The 24,965-nt window shown below is 32.5% G+C and overlaps 1 protein-coding gene across 1 annotated transcript in view; it reads left to right on the top strand.

The window, feature by feature from the left end:
- LOC127859755 (dual 3',5'-cyclic-AMP and -GMP phosphodiesterase 11A-like) overlaps positions 1-24,965 on the top strand; it is a 72,990-nt gene that overhangs the window by 30,403 nt on the left and 17,622 nt on the right. The window contains exons 2-5 of the mRNA XM_052397264.1: positions 13,490-13,645; positions 14,961-15,050; positions 22,982-23,122; positions 24,625-24,698. Coding sequence (XP_052253224.1) covers positions 13,490-13,645; positions 14,961-15,050; positions 22,982-23,122; positions 24,625-24,698 — 461 coding nt within the window. The remainder of the gene's footprint in view (positions 1-13,489; positions 13,646-14,960; positions 15,051-22,981; positions 23,123-24,624; positions 24,699-24,965) is intronic.

Below are 24,965 nucleotides of genomic sequence, written 5' to 3'. Positions count from 1 at the left end.
TTTCATCTCCTCTATATAATCTAAACCGTTTTACTCAAGACGTTTGCATATCATATAAGGCAGTAAGATTTCTTCTTGCCACATTTGAAAGAGGACCTGTTCCAAGATTTTGGGATATACTGCTGAGTTGTTTATGGCTCTCGTTTGACGTCACTGCCATCTTGTATTTTGTACGTGCAAAGAGAAATTAACTAGATCGCATTGACGTAGAAATATAAATGATGACGTGTATATTGTCATTCATAACATTTATAAAGATTGACAGATAGATTTCGCTTATTGTTAAAGGAGCCCATACACCAAGCACGTTCTTAGACATTTCGACCACGTCTTATCCGTCTTAATCCTGTTAAAATCGGGTCAATTTTCCCATTGTTCCCGTTGGTATACCGTTTCCAGTCAGACCGAGCCCGTCCTCAGCCAGTTCGATCACGTTCGTGCGCAGTTCTTTATTCGTTGTGCAGTGGTAACTCGTTCAAAGGCAGTTCTCACTTCGTCCTTCTACGTTCTTAGTACGTTAAGGATGTAGTTGAAGCCACGTTCTGCACGGCGATTATAAAACCGATAACGTTCCTGCCAGTTCTTATATATGTTTCACGCTATGAGCCGACCAGACGTACATTAGTGATTCCTCCAAGAAATAATTCTGCCAAATTTCTCACCCAACAAGTTCTGTGTCGTCTCCGCCTTCTTTTTCGGCCCAACAAAACATTAGATTGCTGCTCTGCTTCAAACATAAATTGCACGAAGCCAACATTAAAAAAATTAACAGCTACAAGATTGTCCATGTTTCAACTGTATATCACAAATGATGAATTTTGGGACAAAGACCTATATTTATATGCACATTGTCTGAACGTATTGTATTTACGGTTTGAACGTTGAAACAACTGCATTGAACGAGTACAACGTACTTGGAACCTACTGCGAACCCATTAAAACGAGTACAACGTACTAAGAACTTACTGAGAACTTATAGAACGTGTTGCAATCTATTTGTTTACACGAAACAAGATCGTACTTGAGACGTAGTGCGGACGGGGTCGGTCTGTCTGAGAACGGATTGGACGGACTAGAAACGGACTCGATCTGTGTGACATCGTACAGGTAATTTTGGTCCGATCGAACTACGTTCTGGCACGTTCCTAACCCGACCTAAGTACGACATATCCGTTCTTAGTATGTCCATTCCGTTTCCAGTACGTTGTTACTACGTTTAATTGTAGAACGGGATGATCGGAAGAAAATTTTGAGTAGGCTCAAAGTTCTGAAACACCTCTCCTGTTCAACCCAGTTCCAGGCCGTCCACAAAGTTCGAAGACAGTTCGTAACACGTTGCTTCTACGATCACTCCGTTCTCACACAGTTCGAGCCTGTTAAGTCACATTTTTCAGAACGTACTTCGAACGGAGTCGGAGTATTGGGGTTATAAAGGGGCCGTCCAACAGATTTCAAAATTGACAAAATTAAAAAAAGTTGTTTCAGATTCGCAAATGTTCGCTTTAGTTATGCTATTTTTGAGGAAATTGTAATAATGACCATTTGCCATGCTCTTAAATATATTTTGTATGCATTTTTGATGATATGAAAACCTGAAAATTAGAAAGCTTCGTGCGACGCGAAACGATTGAATAATTTGGAAAGTTCTGTTGTTGTCTTTTTATTTTGGGATCCTACGAGGATTGCTTATATAGGTAAAAAATACATCCGCTCTAAACATGAGCATGGGTGGTCGAGAGGTCTAGGCGGGAGACCTTTTACTCCAGGTGTCACTGATTCTTGTTGTTTTTTTACTGGAGATTTGTCTATCAATTAAAGCATGTAATGACAGGCTTCAATACATGCCAAAATATGTTGGACGGCCCCTTTAATGACTGATCATACATGTTGCCGTTAGGAGGACAGTGCAATCTCTTTCGTACCGTTTAAAAGTGCGTTTATATTTTAACTTTGACGACATATTGTTAATTTGTTTTTCTTAATGTTTATATTCGGGTTTGCTGAATAATATTTGATATTTAAATTTTTACAATAGGTATTTAAAAATAGTGAGAATATCACTGGTATGTTTCAACATTGAGCAAAAGTTGCAACAAAATGCTTAAACGAACCGAATATAATTGCTTGAATCTTACTACATATCAGGTTAGCAATCACTTGTACAACGCGATTTTCCAATTATAAACACTGTTCGATATACAGAAAACAGGTACATGTGTTTAGGGTTACAAACAAGTATGTCCGACTATAAAGTGTCATACATCATTATATCGAAAGCAAAACAAGACACTTTGAATGTTGACAATAACCAATTATATAACGCGAAGGAAATGTAAGGCTTTCGGTTGTAGGAACTTGTAATGACGATTTCATTAACATTTCTTTTGCGCGTTCCTTGCATAATTTTTACTTAAACCAATTGTATTCAGATACAAAAATGTGTTTTTAAGATTGAACTTTTTGAGCATTACCTGATGTTCTTAAAGCTAAGCAGTGTATTTAATAACAAAAGCAAGAATCGAGATTCATGAGTTTATGTGACGTTGGGTTTGGTTGTTTTATCTATCATTTCTTATCCGATATAGGACCTGTTGCTAGATTGAACTAACGCGTTTATCGTTTCAAATAAATAATTTTTGTCCATATGACAACGCTTAACGTACATATTATAAACTGATCATAAGCGATAACTGGTGCATGCATTATTTATCATATGAAGCATATGTTTGACGTATTTTGTACATGTTTTACATGTCAAAACGAACATTCATAGCGACACACTTTCATAGCCTATGGATGGATAGAATTACCGCATCTAAATAATAATTAGTCCGTTGACAACATTTTGGAGGAAAAAAGGCTTGAAATCAGTGTATTCGTATATAATGTGGACGTTAATATTAAGTTCTTTGTCTAACCTCTGAATACCACCCAAAGGAATGTTGACCTAAGACACTTACAAAATATTTATATATTTGTATATTTATTGTGTGTTATTTATTCAAAAGATGCAGATGATTATATACGAAACATGATGGGGTACAATTAATATATACCTCTGTAAGCATTTGAAAAGGTTAGTAAATCATGTTTAACTTATCTTGCGTGATTCATAATGTATGATTCTATGATGAATGTAGTATCAATATATTTTTGTTCGACTACATTGTGTTGCTTACTTTACTGTGACGAAAGATCAAGTTTATAGCTTGTGGAACGAATGTTTCATCCCTCTATACCTATTTACCACAAACGTCATCGCGTATCATATCAGACATGAAATATGTTTGACTTGTCACGCACTTCTACATGTTCTATGAAAGTGATATATTTATAGTCCTATTAGTAATTTCAATAACGCTGTAATCCCTTATAAATATTGACAATATTCAAACTGGTTAATTTTTATGTGATGTTTATTGTCAAGATATGTTTGTCATAATCCTTTTGTTTGGTTTCAGGCGACTACATTTGGAGGTAATGAACTTTAAGCAATATACTTAAGAAGTATTCCATGTAATTTAGAGATGTGAATCTACTTAAGAAAATCATATAATGTTCATAAATATGCAGTTGTGTCATATGAATATGTTTCAAGTTACACCGTAAGGCAATAAATTACGTAAAATATTTTATTTTATGCTTTCCGGTGGTTTATAGAGAAATATCAGTGAAATAAAACTGGTATTTCACTGTTTTAAACAGTGAAAAATAACAGTGAAAAATAACGATATTCTTCACTGTTTAATTTTGAAATGACGTCATTTTTCCGACGAAATGACGTCTAAAATCCAGCGAAATTATTCAGTTAAACTCATTTTCAATATAAATAAACGGTGAAAAAAAGCATAAAATAAAAAGAAAATTTGATGGATTCGAATGAATATCCATTGAACATTGCCCTATGTAAATATATGTGATATCAACACTATAACACTCCCTCAATTAGTCATGATCTCGAAATCCCTTCTCTGGAACACATACTGTTTAAGTAATTTTGTTAAACGAGTTAGTAATCAGTGAATCATAAAATACATGTATGCTGAATAAATCGCGCAATAGTTTACATTTAAATCTCATCAAATTTCAATGTCATAAAAAAAATCGAAACACAATCATTTCAACTTAAGATGTGCGTGTTTAAAACGCAATTGTAGCCCGTTTACATACATTTTTCTGTTCATAAGAGTAACCCGTACAGTTTTAAATAATAACAACGTTGGCTAAAAGTAATTTTCTGTTAAATGTTACTTGTTCATGTACGGACTAACTAATCATACTTCTAACAATTTGATGATGCATTCGACGAAAAGAATGTGTCATCTTCATTGGTCATTAACAAACCTGTTTATAAAAAATTCCAAGTGCTTTGCAATAACCACACCCAGACGGTGATTCCAGAGTTAGTAATTGTCCCCTACCGGTTTCACCGGAGGGGACTTATGGTTTGCGCTCTGTTTGTCCGTCAGTCCGTCAGTCTGTCACACTTTTTTGGATCCTGCAATAACTTTAAAAGTTCTTCATATTTTTTCATGAAACTTGCAACATGGATAGATGGCAATATGGAAATTATGCACGTCATTTCATTTTCTTCCTACGTCAAAAATTCTGGTTTCCATTGCAACAAATAAAAATAAATAGTTCTGACAATGGTGGAGCCGGTAGGGGAAATATATTGCTTGGCAATAGTCTCGTTGTATATAATTTATAGTTTGTTTTCTGTTTAAAAGTAGTATACAAAAACATTTTCATTCGCGGTAGAGTTTCGTGACTTTCATCGTTTACTGCGTTGTCAGCTTTAATAAAGATCATTTATATAAAGGTGTAATATCTTTGAGATTTTCATCAATGCCTAATGAAATACTAAAAAATGAAGAATACATGTATTTCAAAATACTCAGTTAGCTTTTTATCAAAACTCCTAGATTTATGAACTAGATTAGAAGCTGAATCCTCTTTCCATGTTTTAGAAAAGCATGACTATTTTAGTTGGTTGCGACCCACGGGGAAATAATGTATCATTCATGGCACATTATGCTGGGTGAAACATTAAATCATATCTAGATTGATTGCTGCAAATGTTATTTCGACCTCTTTTGTAGAATTGTTTTTATGTGATTGTCCCATTTAAAATCCCATACTTGGCTTTTTTTGCTGGTATAATATTCATTCCAGCTTGTGTCCGAAACCCTACATTAACAGATTATAAACAACAGTAAATGTGATATTATAACAATTATTAACCTTGGTAATACGAACCAGATTTAACTACGAACAGACGTGCGCGCCATACACAAATACCAAAGAGATAACGTAAACGCTTGTTAACTACTCTTCTCTAAATCAACATATCCGTTTGTACGCTTTGATTGGATTTTCTTTCCATTAAGGCGCTGATAGCAAAGCACCTGTTAAAGGGCAATTAAGCTTCGTCCTGCTATATTTGACATTGGCTTGTTCTAGGAGTCTCCGTACAATGCTCTTGCTACGTTTTTTTATTTCTTTCGATCCATATGGTCGAGATTTGCACTTATTTCAAGTATTTAAAATAATTAGAGCGCAATATTTACACAAAATAAAACGATGTCAATACTCCAGCCAATATGTTGCGTGAGAATCGAACATTATATTGTTACTGAGCTGCTATATATATATATATATATATATATATATATATATATATATATATATATATATATATATATATATATATATATATATATATATATATATATATATATATTGCTTTGATGAGGAATGCTATATGTGTTTCATCGTTTTTGGTACTTACCTGCTATATATATATATAAATAAATATATATATATATATATATATATATATATATATATATATATATAAATAAATATATATATATATATATATATATATATATATATATATATATATATATATATATATATATATATAATATATAAATATATATATATATATTGATGGATGAGGAGTGCTATATGTTTATCATCGTTTTTGGTACTTACACGATACTTTTAATTGAACACATGTTATATAAATATAAAGTTAAAATAATAAAATGAAATCAACTTATTTCAAAATAAATTTCGTTTTCATTCGAAAAAAAAAGATACAATGATTAATACCTTTTTATTATCCGTTTCAAAATATAGTTCCGCCTTATATCATCGGCAGACTTATATTTCATAATAAATCGATGATTTCATCTTGTTTTCAAAGCCACATCTGGGTTTAAACGAAAAAAGACGACAATAATGTATATAATTACGTAATTCAGAACACTCCTTCGTCGTATATCTCAGAAAGGCATACATGTTACGGGACATAAATATATATGTTTTGATTCTGGATGAAGCAACACGTGTGTTTTTATTCTGATGCCCTGAGGTGCTTATAATATCCAGACCTCAACAGGATTGTCTCAACAACTTATATGCCTTGTTTCAACTCGTGTCAAGGAGTATCACATGATTTGTTTTTGCTTTTAAAAGTTATCGTTCTGGCAAAACACATGTGTCCGTACATTAATACTTCGCTGTAGGCAGAAGTTGCCTTAACATACAACATAAATTATGAACATGTTGCCATGACAATAGGATATGTAATGCGTATAAAAATTAAATTATCTTATTGGCTAATCCTACTTTTGCTTTTTTTAAGTTGTCATTAAATGCGTTTAATTAATGCGCATTAAGGAACTATCGCATTAACCATCTTGTAATCCGGGTTATGACTACTTATCATCTTTAATACGTTATATAAAAATGCACGAATGCCGCACTATATAACGAAAACCACATCAACACTTTATAACTTCATCAATTTCTTACAATGATTACCCGTAAAAAAAACATATTTTAATTGTAAGTTTACGCCATTATTTTTATTCGTGTGACAAACCGTTTGTTACTCATTATACTACTCATTTTGCCGTGGTATATTATAGCTCTTTTCATGTTTGATACTCTGATCCTAATAAAGTAGCATACAACATCAGTTACGAAGAAAAACACCTTTCTTTTCTCGCTTCTCCAAACAGCGGTATATCTCTGTTACAGTGAAGATTTATGTTCAAATACAATTAAAGAAAACACGGATTATTCATTTAAAAATACTGGATTTTTTTTAACTATTTCAATAATTTCACGACTGGAATTATGTCTTATAAACACGGCGTTGTTTAATTAAATGTCGACATAATTGCCGAGCAGTTCGACATTACAAAAAATTACATCCTAAACACAAACATCAATTAACGGAACAGAATCGTCCTCATACTAACGGGCAACCACGAAATATCTTCATTTTGTAATGGTAATTAATTGTTTTGAGACAAGTTAATTTTTTATAATATCGGCAAAAAAGTATAGCGAACAATGAAATGTACAGTTTAACTAACAACAAAGCTGCAAGCATGTAAAATAATTAATTTTATTTTCGACATTTGCTTTAGGGGAATGCATAAATTAATCATCCGAATTGAACTCTCTTTCCCAGTGAATATATCTTTCATACGACGAATTATTCTTACTGTAACGTTTCAGATTATACGCATTAATGAACATGTTAATCTGTCTCATTTCTATTAGACGCTATCTTGTTCGTCTGCAAATGCATATTTGACACAAAATATTGTATCAGTTTAAAAGACTCTTTTACCGTGGACGGCAGTTCCTATTTCCAAAGTATTCGACTCTTTTTGTTATAATGCGTACAGAGAGGAAAATTATTCCAGCTTCAAAATTCCTGTTTTGATCTGATGTAGAAAAACTTAAAATGAGGTACTTTTTTATTAAATACAATTTCAAAGCGCAAACTTTAATATTTATTCAATCACACAAGCCTCCACAATACAACTAAGATAGTTGTGGCGCGTGCGCTCATCACAACTTAATAATTTAAACCGAACTGGTATTAAATCAGAACGGTGTTTGCATTTGTCAGAAGATAAATTGATTTCGCTTTGAAATAATTGACATCGGCCCGTTTCAGGATTGAAAGGATATTGGTCTTGGCTGCTTTCTATGTAACGTTCGTTCCATGTTTTCGACATCGTGCATTTACGTTCTTAATGAAAACAAAGTTGTATGCAATGACAAAGAAAATTATACGGCGCACATATATAATAAATTATATCGAGAAACAATCTATGGTTCTTAATGTACATTGCTTGAAGTTATGTCAACGTGGAATGTGTAACTATGTTATTCCGATGATCTGTGTATCGGTTTTCATAGAAAGATGTATTAGAGAATATAAATCAGATTATAAAACATTAGCTGCTTAAAAAATACTTCAATTTTTATTATTTAATCTCTTCAAAAAATATGCCGTCATTGTATTAAGATATTAAACACAAAACACAAAACAGTTTTCTTTCCTACACTAGCATCTCGAGTTTGTCTGGAAATCTGAAGTAAATGCACTAGCGCTATCTATATACGTACAGGATATGCATCGAGTTTGTCTGGAAATCTGACGTAAATGCACTAGCGCTATCTATATGAGTACACGATATGCATCGAGTTTGTCTGGAAATCTGAAGTAAATGCACTAGCGCTATCTATATAAGTACACGATATGCATCGAGTTTGTCTGGAAATCTGAAGTAAATGCACTAGCGCTATCTATATAAGTACACGATATGCATCGAGTTTGTCTGGAAATCTGAAGTAAATGCACTAGCGCTATCTATATAAGTACACGATATGCATCGAGTTTGTCTGGAAATCTGAAGTAAATGCACCAGCGCTATCTATATAAGTACACGATATGCATCGAGTTTGTCTGGAAATCTGAAGTAAATGCACTAGCGCTATCTATATAAGTACACGATATGCATCGAGTTTGTCTGGAAATCTGAAGTGAATGCACCAGCGCTATCTATATAAGTACAGGACATGCATGTTAACAAACATTGTTAAAGCAAAAATCGATATAATATATACGTTATATTGTGTGAAGTTTGACGAATGTGTTGTTTCATAAATAATTTCCATTCAAATTTGCTAATTGGAAAAATTGTGTGATTAGCTATGTTTGAAAGGAAGTCGACAGTAAATTAAAATTGCTGATTACTATATTTGCTACAGAACATTCAAACAATATATGTATATATACATGACTGGTTAACCAGACTAAACAAATAAAAAGCTTCATGTTCAGCATGTCATGAAAACTGATAATATAAGCGTCATCAATTTGTATTTTAATATTTAACCAAGACTAAATTAGAACAATAAATCAAACGCAAATTAAACAAGAAATTTCTGTAAGCATGACAATCGGCGTTTAAAATTATACTGATGTCATTTGTGTCCCTAGTAAACAACTGCAGGACAAAAATGATATGTTCCGAGTCTTGAAACATACCCGATTTTCGCTCCATGAATATCAACGAGAATTCTGTTCGGACACCACGGCCAATAATTTATTGAGATTAACTCCATGCATATTAATATATGTACTGTTAATATTGTGAAACATCCGATTCTTTCGTCGTAGCAATAACCAAAGTACTACTTTGCGGTATAGACTCATGAAATTATTAATTAAAGAATTGTAAGTAAAACGTTTGTAATTAACCTTGTCGGAAAATAATAGCAAGAGTAATCGTTTGTTGAAACAGTATTATTAAGTTTTTCGTAAACACATGTATGCGATATAATACAAATATAAATACTACTTTTGACAATATGCTTAACATCAAGGCTGCAATTAGGTAGAATTGTGAAAAAACTCGAGGCGTATGCTGTATCTCTCTTCTGACACTTGTAATTGACCAGTCGCCAAATTATCGATCGCTCCGCCCACATAGTCACGTTGTCTAGTGATTAGAAAACTCCGACAAGCAGATCGCAATTATAGCGGATTACGTGAGGGAAATTCTATATTTGTAATGATGTATTATGCTCTTTTCTATAAAATAAATTATTAAAGCCGCACACTAAACTAAACTGCTTTGTAAAACGTTAATACAATCATAAAAACTAAATGAGTTAACGGCAGACAGACTATCAGAAACGTTTCTTATACATATTATATAGGGAGGTGATGAAAAATCCGTTGTAAAAATGAGCATTTATTTTATATTGATTTTGAACTTGTATTCAACCGTCTGACAGTGAACCCGGTGGCTATTCATATATAATTTTGAAAATATTTTTATTAAATTCAAATGACATATCCATATCATGATGGGTTTTTTGTTTATTAAAAATGTTTAGATCTTTGTTTTATTGTGTTATTTTTAAAAAGACACCGATTTTTTTTAGATATAAATTAAATTTTTATTGTAACCATAATTTAATACAGGCCTGATTTCGTGGTTTCATTAACAGATAGTCTAATATGCATTTTATTACATTTATGTTTAATGCGAACCTGTTACATTTGCATTTGCTTATTTATAACAAGATGGCCCTTATATGTTAATTGCAATTTTCACATTTCTCCCCGTATCAATATATGTTGTATTAGAAATGTTGTTGTTGTAATATAAGCCGTACATTTTACACTTGAAGTCGCTTTAAGCTGGCTAAGCCGCGTTGAAATCACCTTTTTGTTGTTTTTAACTTTAGTTAAAACAATATTTAAGTTAACAATTTATAATGATTTCCCTTGTTTATGATCCACAGAAAATAAATATATAATTGGAAATCATTTAAGTAATTAAATAGTTTTCTTTTCTTGTGTACAGTACCTAACAATGCCGTAATGTTCCTTCATTCTGAGATCCACGCAACATACTGTTATTTATTAATCATCGACAATTACGCTGAGATTAATAAGCACGTGTGGCAATTATTATGTTGCCCAAACTGCTTAATAATATTGTGCATCAAACGGTATAACACGTTTTATAGAACACACACCTGGTGTGGTTAAACTATTTATTGTGTTTGTTTTCTCATTACTCGTTCATATGTTCAAGAAATAAAGATAAAATAATAACCTTTTATAAAGTATGTATAGCACCTACAGTTTTGAATAATGATCGAACAGTAATGATCATGCATTTGAAATAAAATCTGTGTAAACTCTTAAAAATTGCGTCCATTCCATATGTATAACACGCTTTGTTTGTCGGACAAAATGGCGGCCAGATAAGCGTTGCTGAGGGGTGTGTGAAAATTATCAATTATCACATATTTCAAATGCTAAGTACATCAATGAAATAAATAAGGATTATGTAAATTTCAGCACAAATCGACATTTGTACGAGTATGTGTAAGAGAACCAACACTTGTATTTATGTACTGTATCACAAATATGCACAGATTATATGGGATTTTCCCAACCATGTACATGTCATTAAAAAATACTGAACAAACAAAGGGTATTTGCAATTGCATAAAGCTCTTATATGTTAGTGTATTGGTGCCACTCTTTCTGAACGTGTATCTTATTCACCAACATAATTTTTTGGTAAACAAATAATAATAACGTATCTATTGACTTTAAGAGAAATTCGAGGTTGTTATTTAGACAAGCTTATATGTCTGCACTATGACTTTTTATTACCTGCTTATTAACCTTAGCGGTCATATGCGGTGATATATAGATTTATGAATAATTACAATATGTCTGAATGAAATTATAATAAACTATATATTGGTTTATATACATGTTTGTATACAGTTATACGATACTGTCAGCTAGTTTTATATAAGACGCCCTTTCAAAAGTATGCACAAGTAAATTACATGTTTTGAATATTAAAATATTAGAATACGAAGTATTAAGCTTAAGCGAATCCACTATATGTGCACTCCGGTACACCTGAACACAGAGGTATGACGTTATAAGTGTGGATTTTCAATTTTGTTTGACGTTTACCATCGCCGTGGGAATTAAAAGCGTGCTGAGAGCAGAATTTCGATGTACAAATAAACCCACGCATTCCAAAACATATTTAGATTAAAAAATAGCAACATTTCTACAGCTGTAAAACAGTCAAGCGAAGGCCAAAGTGAAAACAAAACATCTGTTTATATAAAAGGGAATAAAAAATCTCCGAAACAGATCAATAAAATGTCGGTACATACGATTAAACAGATGATACTTAATATACATCTAAGGTGTGCATGCAAACGGTTGTGGTACATACTATTCATGTTGTGGCCACTTTCAATGCGAATTACCTTATACAGTGAGTCTAATAACTGTCTCACTGCTTAGTGGAAGCAATTTGTAGATTTTCTTAGCGATACAGTCAAATTGTGATCACGTCAAGATTGTTTTGTTGTATTTGTCCATCTCCCTACTTGCCCTTGATTCTAAAAGTTTTTTTTTAAATGGAAAACCCAATAGTAAAATCCTTTCAACATTTGACAAAATTAATCTGAACCAGACCTGATCTGTCATAGGATTTATATATTTTTAGATGAATGCATATATTCTAGTATGATAAAGATTTTGATTTTTACTCATTTGTCTATTCCACTCTAGGTAGTAAAGTGTGGTTATATGTTTCACGATCGGCCAAATTCACACTCAGCAAAAGCTATACTTATCTGGTAATGTTTTCTTAACGCCTTATCGGCGTATTAACATCAAATAGCAAAACAAATGCAAAAAGATTGATGTGGTTTGAGATAAGCATTCATTTTGTTGACTTGCGGTAATTATGGTCATATTGGATATGTTTCTATATAATTCAATACGGAAATGAGTAAAATAGTAAATACTATTCTTATAAAATAATAATAAAACTATGTAAGTGAAAATATTTTATATCCTGTTTTGCATTATAATTTGGTCATGGAACGGCATGAACAGAAATACTGGCATTTTTAAAGAAAGAAGGGTTCGAGAGTTTATATTTTGTTAAATTTTGTCGTTATACGACCTAATGATGTCTGTTGATTTTAAGTATCGCGTGACAGTACTGTTTCCTTTGTATGTTTGATCCCATTCCGAATATGTCCAGTTTATAGAACCCTGATTGTTCCAATTTACGCAAACAGATGCACATTCTATTGAATAGATGGTTAGTGTATATGTACATATATTTAATGAGTGTAAAATATTTAGAGACAGCTTATTTAAGATTTACGTTGTTCGGTTCGTAAATGCATATTAACATATGTGTACTAGTTATTGCTAGATTAAACTCACTGCGTTTTTAAGTTTTTTGATTTTGTATATAGAAAAACATATTATTGCAATATTGTTTTGTAATATCTGGTGAAGCTTAGATAGAATAACAAAAACGATCATACTTTTTTCGGTTTAATTATATGAATATGGTTGTGTCGAAAATGTACTTCATCTTGTATCAGTTGTTTTTAATCACATTTTTTCTACCGAAATTGCAAACTTTAAAATCGATTCCGTGTAATATGTCGAACCTCTAAAGATTTGTATTGATATAAACATCAACTAAGGTTATATAATACAATAATCTCAATCACTTTTGTATCAGAGCGATATCAGAGCAGACATATAATAAATCATTAGATCACGTGACTAGTACTCCTTCAAACATTTCAGGATGAGCGCTACAATGACGAGGTTGACCGCATCACTGGTTACATGACGAGCTCCCTGCTGTGTATGCCTGTCCGGAACTCTGACAGCGACATCGTGGCCGTGGTTCAAGTAATCAACAAGTCCAATGATCTGAAGTTTACCAAGGAAGATGAAAAGGTACAACACTATTTTGTAATAATATTAATTTTCATTTGTTTTTATGGCCCCGGTAGGGTGGTATATATCAGTTGAACTGTCCGTCAGTCAGGCTGTCCTTCCTTCCGAAAACTTTAACATTGCCCATAACTTTTGCAATATTAAAGATAGCAACTTTATATTTGGTATGCATGTGTATCTCATGAAGCTGCACATTTTGAGTGGTGAAAGGTCAATGTCAAGGTCATCCTTCAAGGTCAAATATATTGCTTCGCAGCGGTGTAGAAGGGTCATTGTGTTTGTGACAAACACATCGCTTGTTATTTATGTTGTGTTGTTGGATTAAATCTGTAAGATTGATTGCAAACTTTATAAACCGACTTTGTGACGCAAAGAAGGCATTTGGATTGTCTTTACCAATAATGTTCTGTGCGAAGACGTTAATGAATATAATCATAAGTGCGTAAACCTTTTTAAAAGATAAGTGTTTATGGACATTTTATATGTTTTAATTAATACTACGTATATTTCAATTTTATTGTTCGATTTTTAATGACAATATAAGATTTTTGTCGCGTCATCTGCAAACTATAAAACAACAAACATTTCAAGGACCTCTATCAAAACGGTCTAGCAAACGTCATCAGGAACAATGTTAAGTCAATTGTTATAATATCTTATAACAAATTAAAAATACTATTTGTTGTATTTCAATAACCCACGATTTGCTGAAGGTCATAATAGCTTGACCTTTATTAATTTCATTTGTACGACAAACATCTATTTCCTTACTTGTTCTATTGCATTGTCGGTATAATTCACTTTGTGTAACTATAGCAACGCTATAATTACGTCAATACCCATAAAAAAGAATTTAGTCCTAATTCTGATGATGTTTCCCAAGGACCTACTTACTTTGCAAATAAATAGACAATTTATTATAAGAAAATTCCGAGCGATTTGTTAGCATTGAAACCTTATGGAGATCGCGATTTAAAATAACCACGTGGACGATGTCTTGACATGTTTATCCAATATACAGCTTAATTAATTGACAACGTGTCTATTCCGTAAAGTGTTAGGATGTATCAAATTATATTGCAAGTTAAAATAATATATCGGAAAGCACATATGTTTGAATTTTTGTTAAGAAAGATGTCGTTTACTTTTCTTAGCGCTTAATCTTTCGTGCAAGTACACATGGACACCTATAACATTTATAATATTTGATTGGAGTGCGCAAGTAAGTCAACAAAAAGTACACATATTTTCAAGCATGTATTATTATCAAATATGCGGTTGTTGTGAACCTATCTAGTGTAACATTCTATTTAAGCTCCTGTCCGCCTATCTGTCCTACTGCGGCATTGCCATCAACAACGCCCAGATCTTTGAGGCATACAGCCTTGAATATGAACGAAACAAGGTATTGATCTCTTTAGTACTAAAGTAATCTTATATATTTTCTCATATGTACATGTGTATAGCTTGTGTAGCCTACATATTTACGTATAACTATATGCAATTTCATTATTTCTATGGCGTAGCTTTAAAATGTTATTGGCGAAATGTCTCATTCCTTATATAGAGGAACACAAACATGTTCTCATTTGCTGATGCAGCTTGAGTTGTAAAGTATGTGTCTTTTAATTTTATGGATTTAATCAGGAGCAAATACCATACCAAATATTTCTTGAAAATAGTACAAAAAACTGTCAATGTGCGAAGACCGGTGGGTATTAATTGAATACATACAACGTTTTGGGCTGAATCCATGAAATATTCTTGATCCTTCTAATTTCGTCTGATTTTCCTTAATTCTATTGTCAAATCCCCTTCTTAACCTGTCAATCTAATTACGGAATATACTTCTAGGAAATATCAATCTCTTTCCATTCGTTGACCGATCTTAAGAAATCGAAATTATCTAATCACCTAAATAACATAATTGACAGGAAATCTTGTCAGCTTTTCGAAACGAAGAATATTGCACTGCGGTGAATAATCATTTGGGCGTATAACGCGTACCTCTATGGTTTTGTCAGATGTTCATACTGTGGTTTTGTCAGATGTTCCAACTAACTGTCAGCATCCCCAACTCTTTAACATTGTATCGATGTTGAATTGATTTCCCTTTAATAAAACATTTTTCAAACATTAACATTTTGTATTTCATAAGCGTTGTGTTAGTTTTTATTAAATTAATTATTTTAATAGCAAACGATCAATGATCTTAAAAGTATTAATCAAACGATTTGAAATAAAAAGAGCCCAACTTTTCTTCCCTAATGATTTCTTTATCAATTTGCTTAAACCAAACATTTTAACATCTTCTTTATTACTAAAACCGACCACCATACGAATGCATACACATGATTGTAATTGTATCTACACTGCAAAGTGTGTGGTTGAAAAAAACGAACTACTAGTAAATAATATTGAGAACAACATGTTTTTTAACGTCGGTTCCCATACAATCCTAGAGAGACGTGTGTGTTGTTAATCAGCTGAACTAGTTGTTTTAAAACTGCGGGAAATTACTACCATGAAGGCGGTTATTATGACGCATCACGAGCGTGTTCCTGTTTTCATGATGATGTTTTTGTTTTATAATCTTGAAATTTCTTGCAAGAATCTCATATATGTACGTAAACGGTATAGCCTTGTGTTCATTTGATGAACAAATGGTAAATTGCTTACTCAACGCGATGTGTTATTATTTACTCAATGCCATTAAATTTGTACTTAGTGTGCATTATGCAAATACATTGTGCCTCCCAATACGTTTGACATTAATACAGGCTAACAATATTAAAACTTTCATGGATGAACCATTCTGTTATAATCACCATTGATTATATTACATGTAATCACAGACGGTTTCAATGACAATGTCCCGGAAGGATCATTTGTTATATCATACGATATCTCAACAGTTATTGTTATATTGATGCTCGCGTTGTATTTTCGTCCTGTATTGAATATGCATAATATATCTTTTCTTAAATATAATACTGTCGTGTTTAATACCAATAGTCCGGAATGATCATGTGTAAAATATTCAGGGGGTGGATCGTACGCAAGTAACTGGCGTGGCGTAAGTGAGAAAAATAGTAACTGGTGTTCAAAATGGCGGTAAACGGGTGAATTGTGAATTTTCGTCGGAGTTTTTGAAAGGTTTGTACATTTACGATACTTATTCGACATTATACTTACGCGCAGGATGATCTACTGATATCCATTTAATCTCGGTATTAATCCTATTGATGAATTATCAATATTAAAAAAGTTATTGAAGACTTTATGCACAAGATTCTCATTGTTTACGATTGACACGGTTCATTGTATGTGCATGTTTATGCCATATATAAGGGTTTCTCAGCAGTTTTTATGGAAAGGTGGAATCAAAAACCATTATAGTTTACCTTATATGAGAACCAGGATGCTTCCAACAGGCAATCGCAATATATGCATCAAAATTCGAAAATTAAACCCCCATTTCAATAACTGGTGAGTACCCCCACTTTCAGTAACTGGTGTTTATTCAAAAAGCACACTAGGTATGTGTACATAAAAACAAGGCTTGAAATCACCAACGTTTAAGTCTGATTTATAGACTCAGACTTAAAAAAGGAATCGAAATATCATTTTATCTACAATTCGTATCATACAAAAATCGCATTTAATATAAAGGGATTTACACAAAGACCACTTTTAATTCATTATTAACATTTTTAATGTGAATTCAACATCTTTATGAACATAAGGCGTTTTTGTGTCTGAACAAGTTTATGTATTTAAAAATGTTTCTGCTAAGAAATATATAATAATTATTTTTTTTATACAAAAGTCTAGAAATAGTATGTGCAATACATAACTGACAAGTATATCGTATATTTATGACAAGTTCGAAGGTTGTGACAAACTTATATATAAATATGTGCTTCAGTATATACATTCATAATCAGTTTACAAAATGAGAATAATGAATTGAGAAAGAACAATAAATAAAAGTGTTTTGCAAATATTTCATTAAACATTATTTTAATTCCAGTTCGTTTCGGATGAAAACAGCCAGAGCACGCCGCTACGAGACGCCTGATGACGTCACGGAGGAGATGCGTCCGACTGAAACTGACAGTAGCCACGCTGCATTGGACTCGTCGAGGATATCACGAATTGTTGTTCGGTATAATACGCACCTTTTGTTTATTTATCTCTAAATGCTTCTATTGTTATATTTAATGACACATCTATCAAGTTTAAAATTAAAAAGACGAACAAAACAAGAACTGTTTCCAGAGGATGACACATGGCCCCGATGATATTAGAGAAATGGACATGAGTCGTAACGCAAGACTTTTTTTCTTTCTGTGATTCAAATTTGTTCCAAGCTATTTCAATTCCATGGATGAATGACAAGCATGCGGACCGGAGATACCTATTAATGCACACTCCTTAAATTTCTAAGCGTGTCTTGATCTTTGAGGCAGGGACAGGGAATTTGTGAGCGACATTTCTGACAAGGTTATTTAAATCAATACACTAATACCAAATATATGGACCTGATATACCTATAAATGCACAATCATAATATATAACCTTGACAGTCTAAGTGTGATTTTGACCTATGACGTACGTACCTGGATCTTCCGCGCGCCATTTCGCTATACTGTTCTTTTGCATTTGAGTCAGGTTATTTTAAAATCCATCCAATAATGAAAAAGATATAGACAGGACGCGCCTATTAATGCAAAATTATTAATTATGACATAGCCAGGCTAATTGTTACATTGACCTTTGTGATAGGGACCGGGGAATTGCACGTGACAATTCCTCTGTTCTATACATGTGTGCCAAGTTGATTTAAAATCCATAGATTAATAACAAAGATATGGACCGGAAACACAATTATGGACAGACGTACAGACCGACAGACGGTGCAAAGACTATATATCTTCCTTCGGGAACATCATAACGCATTATTTAAATGTAAATGCAGTTTTTGGATTTCTCTCTCACTCTATGCCATTAACACTTATGTTTCAGAAACCATGAGTTTAACATAAGGGCTCCGCACAAAGGAAAGAAGAGAACGATAAGCAACCTCGGTGGAATTCCGAAAGGCGTTCAGTCGATTCGGGAACACGTCAAAGTTAATGAATCAAAAACACTACCTTTAAGACTTGGCATTTCATTTAATGATTTAAACGAACTCTAAATAAAACAAATAATGCTCTTTTCATAATAGCTGATTTTAAGTGACTTCGACATTAAAAAGGGATTTATATTGACAATGTTGTTTTAATCATAAATAAATTATTTTGTATAAGCAAAGAAAAAGTAATGCAACAGAAATTATTTCATGTTAGCAGTATTTGAACATGACACTTTTTTTAAATACGAGTTGTTTACCCTTTTCTGAAATGTCAACATTTTATATAACCGTACTAAATTTATAAATAATTGTCTTGTAATATAGTCAGATATGTGTTTGTTAAGGTACTGTCGAATGTAATATAATAATATTTATGTTAAAAAATATTTTTGTAAGTTGCTTACCTGCCCAGGGTTTACACAAGACTGCTAAGCAAGTGTTTGTATAACAGAACAGCTATACATATTTCATAAAAATGCAACATTCTTCAATATCGTTTTGTGCGGTTCAGATTGGGTATGATTAAACTTCAGGAACAATGCCGGTTGTAAACCAGTAGCATACAGATTTATATTTTATTCTTAATCTTAACTTGGAAAAATGCGTATCACGCTGAAACGAGTAAGAACATGTAATTGTTATACATTACAATTTCATCCTCATTACAATTTTAGGGGATAAAATGCAAACGTATTGGTTATTTGCTTATTTAGAAAGTAAATGTACAACCCTGAAGATTTGAACAAGTAATAATGACTTAATATCATTATGGAATATGACCCCTCCTTTTTTCTCCAAACAACTTATCTCCGCAAATAGTAAATGGAGAATAACCCACACTTGATATATGTGTTTATAGGTAAATTCACAATTGTCCTTGGTTAATTAACCATGATGCTGACATCTGTTTTGTATTTATTTATAAAAGCATTTTCAGTGATTATGTTGTTTAAATTTAACATTTAGTCATTTACCATTTGGTTTTGTGTTATTTTTTGGTTAAGACTTGTCTAAGTAAAACGGAGTATTTCTATATTTTATTCCTTAAATTGTTATATCTATGAATACACTTTAGTTATCATAGTCCCTTTAAACCAATGTGGGAACAATTTTTGTCTCCTGGAAAAAATGTAAAAGCTTTGTCAGATAATGTGCATAAGAGACAAATAACAAGATTCAACGAGGCCGTGTTTTCTTTTTTAAAGTGTTCTCGGAATGTTGATCAGTATGAGATTAAAAGTAACTAATATTTGTGTGACACGGTAAAAGTTGTATTACCCGTTTTGTGGCTTAAATCCGCGAGACAAGTACAGCGAACTATAAATATTAACGTTTTTTTTTCTTTATAAATTGCATTGCTGGTAAAACTGTTCACGTTTATGTTTTACATGAATGCATGAATCTGTATAATATAATACACATGAGCTGTTCTATACAAATAAGACATAATAAAATGTACTATATTTATTGTTACGTTTATTAACATTTAAATAATGATTCAAAATAAATTCAAATAAATGTAAATTGACTAGAAACACGGGAGCCGCTTTCTGAGAAAACTGGGCATAATGCTTGTGCATAAAGTGTCGTAACAGATTAGCCTGTGCAGTCCGCACAAGCTAATCAGGGACGACACTTTCCGCTTTTATGACATTTTTCGTTTAAATGAAGTCTCTTCTTAGGAAAAATCCAATTTAGGCGGAAAGTGTCCTCCCTGATTAGATGTGCGGACTGCGACTCACGGTATTAACACACACTGTGTTACTATTTACGAATGTAATAATAATGAAACATAAAATCACATTACTATTTGTAATGATAATCACAGCGGTTCGAAGGGAGGGATATTTATCACAATAAAATGTGAGCACACTCAGACTCCATGCCAACTTAAAACGACTAGAAAAGTGTATTACGTTATTAATGTATGGTTTATGTTACTTATAGGAAACTTAACTAGTACCAAAATCCATACTATATAAAATATTTGTATGAATTCCAACACAAAATATTTTTAAATATATAAACAATGAATATGCCGAAATCCGAACACAATGTATACATGTTTTTTATTATCTATGTGTCCTTGTGTTATAATCACAGAAAAATTTACAAAATCACATATTATTGGAATGTTCATATTGGAAAATAAGAACAAAAACAACTACGTGTATACAAAAACAATCACTCATTTCCAGAATGTCTACTCTTAATATATAGAACATACAGCTTGTAAACAAAAAACTTTTTAAAAATCAACTGTGATAACTTAATTATTAAAATCTATTTTTCCTTTCCTATTTATAAAAGAACGGATGTGTAATACAGTCAAAATTATGACCTAAAATTATGTCATACAATGCAAGCCTTTAAGTTTCAAAACATTCGAGAAAAATAACTTCAAAAAGACTGCCAGTGTTTATTTCCTGATTTCTAACATTAATACGACGATACGACTCAAATTAATTTAAGGAAACATTGTGATTTTTTGGTTTGAATAGGAATTTCGTTAATTAAGCAAAAACTGACACTCAACTTTAAAACAAACAATTCAAACAATGAAATAATAAACAGTGAAACATTGGCAAAAGTTGTAGTTTTACAAGAGGGGGTTTTGAATTACCCTTAATTAATTTCCACACCACATTGCTTAATATGATTTTTCATGCAATGCTTCCATTTGAACATGCATGCCTTCCTTCTCCATCGTCCGGAGGGCTGCATTGAGGTATTCGAATAATTTATGGAGTTTTGTATGACTTCGAACATATTTCACAGGTGTATTTGTTTTCATCCGAATGTGAACTCAAATGTTGTTGAAGTGCGTATCCCAACTGACATGGCTTCGCACACACTGTACATGAATACTTCAATGTCCTGCCTCGGTGAATCTCATTTTCATGCTTGTTAAGCCAATACGTCGTTGTGAACTCCTTCCCACACTGACTACAGACGTTTGGAACATCGGTGTGGGAACGGGTGTGACGCTACAGAGATTTTTTACACTTGAATGTTTTTCCGTACTCTGGAAAATCGCACTCGTATGTGGAATTACTATGAAGCTGCATGTGCCGCTTTAAAGAGCATGCACATGATAATGCAACACCGCACACTTCGCATTGAATTTGATCTCAGTTGGACGGTTCCATCTGTAATAACACATAAAATTAATCTCCTATTAAATATGATTTAAGTCTCACCGATTTAAAAATGACGTTGTTAAACTGCGTGGAATACACATTCAATGACTCCCACTATATTTGAGCTGCGTTCTGAGAAAACTGGGCTTAATGCATGTGCGTAAAGTGTCGTCCCAGATTAGCCTGTGTAGTCCGCACATGCTAATCAGGGACGACACTTTCCGCTTTTATGGTATTTTTAGTTCCAAGGAAGTCCCTCCTTACCGAAAATCAAGTTTAGGCGGAAAGTGTCGTCCCTGATTAGCCTGTGCGGACTGCACAGGCTAATCTGTTACGACACTTTATGCACAAGCATTATGCCCAGTTTTCTCAGAAAGCGGCTCCCGTGTTTCTAGTCAATATACATTTATTTGAATTTATTTTGAATCATTATTCAAATGTTAATAAACGTAACAATAAATATAGTACATTTTATTATGTCTTATTTGTATGGAACAGCTCATGTGTATTATATTATACAGATTCATGCATTCAGCTGTTTCGTGTCGTATTATCCACTTCTTTTGTATAGGCACACATTAACTTGTCTTAAATAAGACACTAGCGTAGGTTACTAAAAATGTATCTGATGATAATATTTCTTGCGTTTCACTATATCTTTGTATTCGATAACTTTTTTGTATTAAAACATTTTCAAAATTTCTTTTATACTTACTTACGGTTCTAACCGACAGCCGGTTATTAAATATTGAAACGCAAACCATGCAACATGGCTTGAGTTCTATCGGTTACATGTTGAGATTCTATCTTTTTGGGGAGATTTAAACTTCTTTTTTACAACACATGAATAATTCTGAATTTTTCAGAAGAAAAATTAAGACAACTTAAACACAAAATCATAACGTTTATTTGTTATGTAACTAAATAAAGCAATACCATTTGCAAACTCTAATTTATAAGCTACATATTTTATTTTAATGATTTGAGTTAGTTTGTTTGCCTAAATGTGCGTCAATGTCGTCTTGCACCAATTAATTTATCGTATACTATTGAACACAGCACCTGCTAGAGGTTGTCCACGATTTGTTCGAAGAGCAGACGTCACTTGAGGAAGTTATCTCGAAGATCATGCAGCGTGCCCAGTTTCTCCTGAAATGTGAACGCTGCTCTGTCCTTTTGAAGGCGGAACCAGGCGAAGAGGTTAGTTGTTAAAAACAAATATTATAATAAATTCGTTTTAAAAGGGGTCGTAAGGTGGAAACACGTCGGTAAACATCAACGAGAACAATAAAAATTAGGTTTAAACATTAAAGTGATATTATGGGCATCTAACAGTTTATAGGTGTCTATCTCAACCGTTGTTTATTGTTAGTGTTTTCACTTTATATACACTTATTTTTATTAATGCAGCATCAATTTACTAAAACAATATCCCGGAAAGAGAAAAATAATGCGTTTGAATATCAACATACTTTCGTTTTGACAACTGACGACAGAAACGATTCGATTTACGATGTGTATCTTAATTTAGTTTTAGTACAGATTCGTTCATACGACACAAAGACACTATTTTGTTTTACGGATCATTTCGGCTTAGAGGACTCACCAGTCATGTAAAATATCAAATATAATATACATTTTTTATAAACAATTGGAAGCAAGATGAGTTGCAGATAATTGGTCAGTAAACACATTTTAACTAACTCTTTTGACCTGTTAATTCTTTTCAGCTCAATTCAACGGTGAAAATTGCCAATGATATCACTTTAAACTTGGCCACAATGATTTAGGCATCAATTTCTGCCCGAATCGATTACCATCCAGAACACTCGAATCGCTTCTGAATTACAGCTCTTAAATTTGGCAAGACAAACTAGCCCAAACTGTTCAAAATCGCATCATCGCGAAAGTAGGTGATACTTGTTTTTGCTATTTTATCATTGTCATGTTAGATCATCTACCAAAAAGACTGAAGAACATCTTAATTACATCCTTTAAACAATAACTAAATTCCGAATGCGCTTTCTTAATGAAAACGTTAACACTATAATGAAACTTTGTGATGATAATTTTTTTTAGCTCAATGTAATTCGCCATGTATTACACATGAGGACAACAAATATACAAATGGAGCAAAGAAACACAACATTTATTACATAAGAAACGATGTTGTACCATACAACAGCAACAGCAATGAACACCAAATAATTCGTAAAAGCGTGATATATTATAGTATATGGTCGATATAAAATATAAGTAGCAATTATTAGTATCATCATAATGTCGTGAATAGACTATAATACGTTCATACATTTGCTAAATTTTGTTTTAATGCTTAACATATTGAAATGAACTTTATGATCGACCTATTGATACCGGTGAGGTTAATAAAGAGGGAATATTCCTATATGTGCGTCATACCAAAGCTAAATATTGTACCTTTTCCGGCAGAGTGTTTGTGTTTAATACATACTGCTGTTTAAAAAAATGGAATTCATGACAAAAAGAAGAAAATAAATGTTTTGAAAAATATGAAAATGCCAACATGTAATTCCTAACGAAAAGAAATGTAGGACTTCTTCTGAAAGGTTTTAGAGTTGTAGACTTGATTCTTAGTTTTAAAATGTGTATGATTAATAAACGAATTAGAGGAATAAAATCTCATTGCTTAATATCCTTCACATCCTTTTCGTTCACTGCAGAAGACATTCGGCAAGGTGTTTGACCTCGCTTATCCCTTGACCAACAGGACAAGTAGCAACCATTCTGCTTTACGGTAAGTTACAGTAATTAATAGTTAAATAAATATGGCCGTTGTAACCGGTATTAATATCTCAGTATTTACAGTCTCATGCATTGACCTAAAACAGTGTCAGTACATGCTCATTTTATTTCAGCACAAAAAAAGATCATTATAGCGTCATTTACGATTTGCATCAGAAGAATGTTTACAAGTAATTATTTTTGCTGTCAAGTTTTCCAGAAATGTTTTGTTTATATTTATATTTAGAACACATATTTGGGTTTTACTGCGATCGCAAAT

Source organism: Dreissena polymorpha, chromosome 15, assembly GCF_020536995.1.
Source record: "Dreissena polymorpha isolate Duluth1 chromosome 15, UMN_Dpol_1.0, whole genome shotgun sequence".
NCBI lineage: Eukaryota > Metazoa > Mollusca > Bivalvia > Myida > Dreissenidae > Dreissena > Dreissena polymorpha.
The sequence above is the reverse complement of the archived record's forward strand: the minus strand, read 5'-3'. Positions and strand labels throughout refer to the sequence as shown.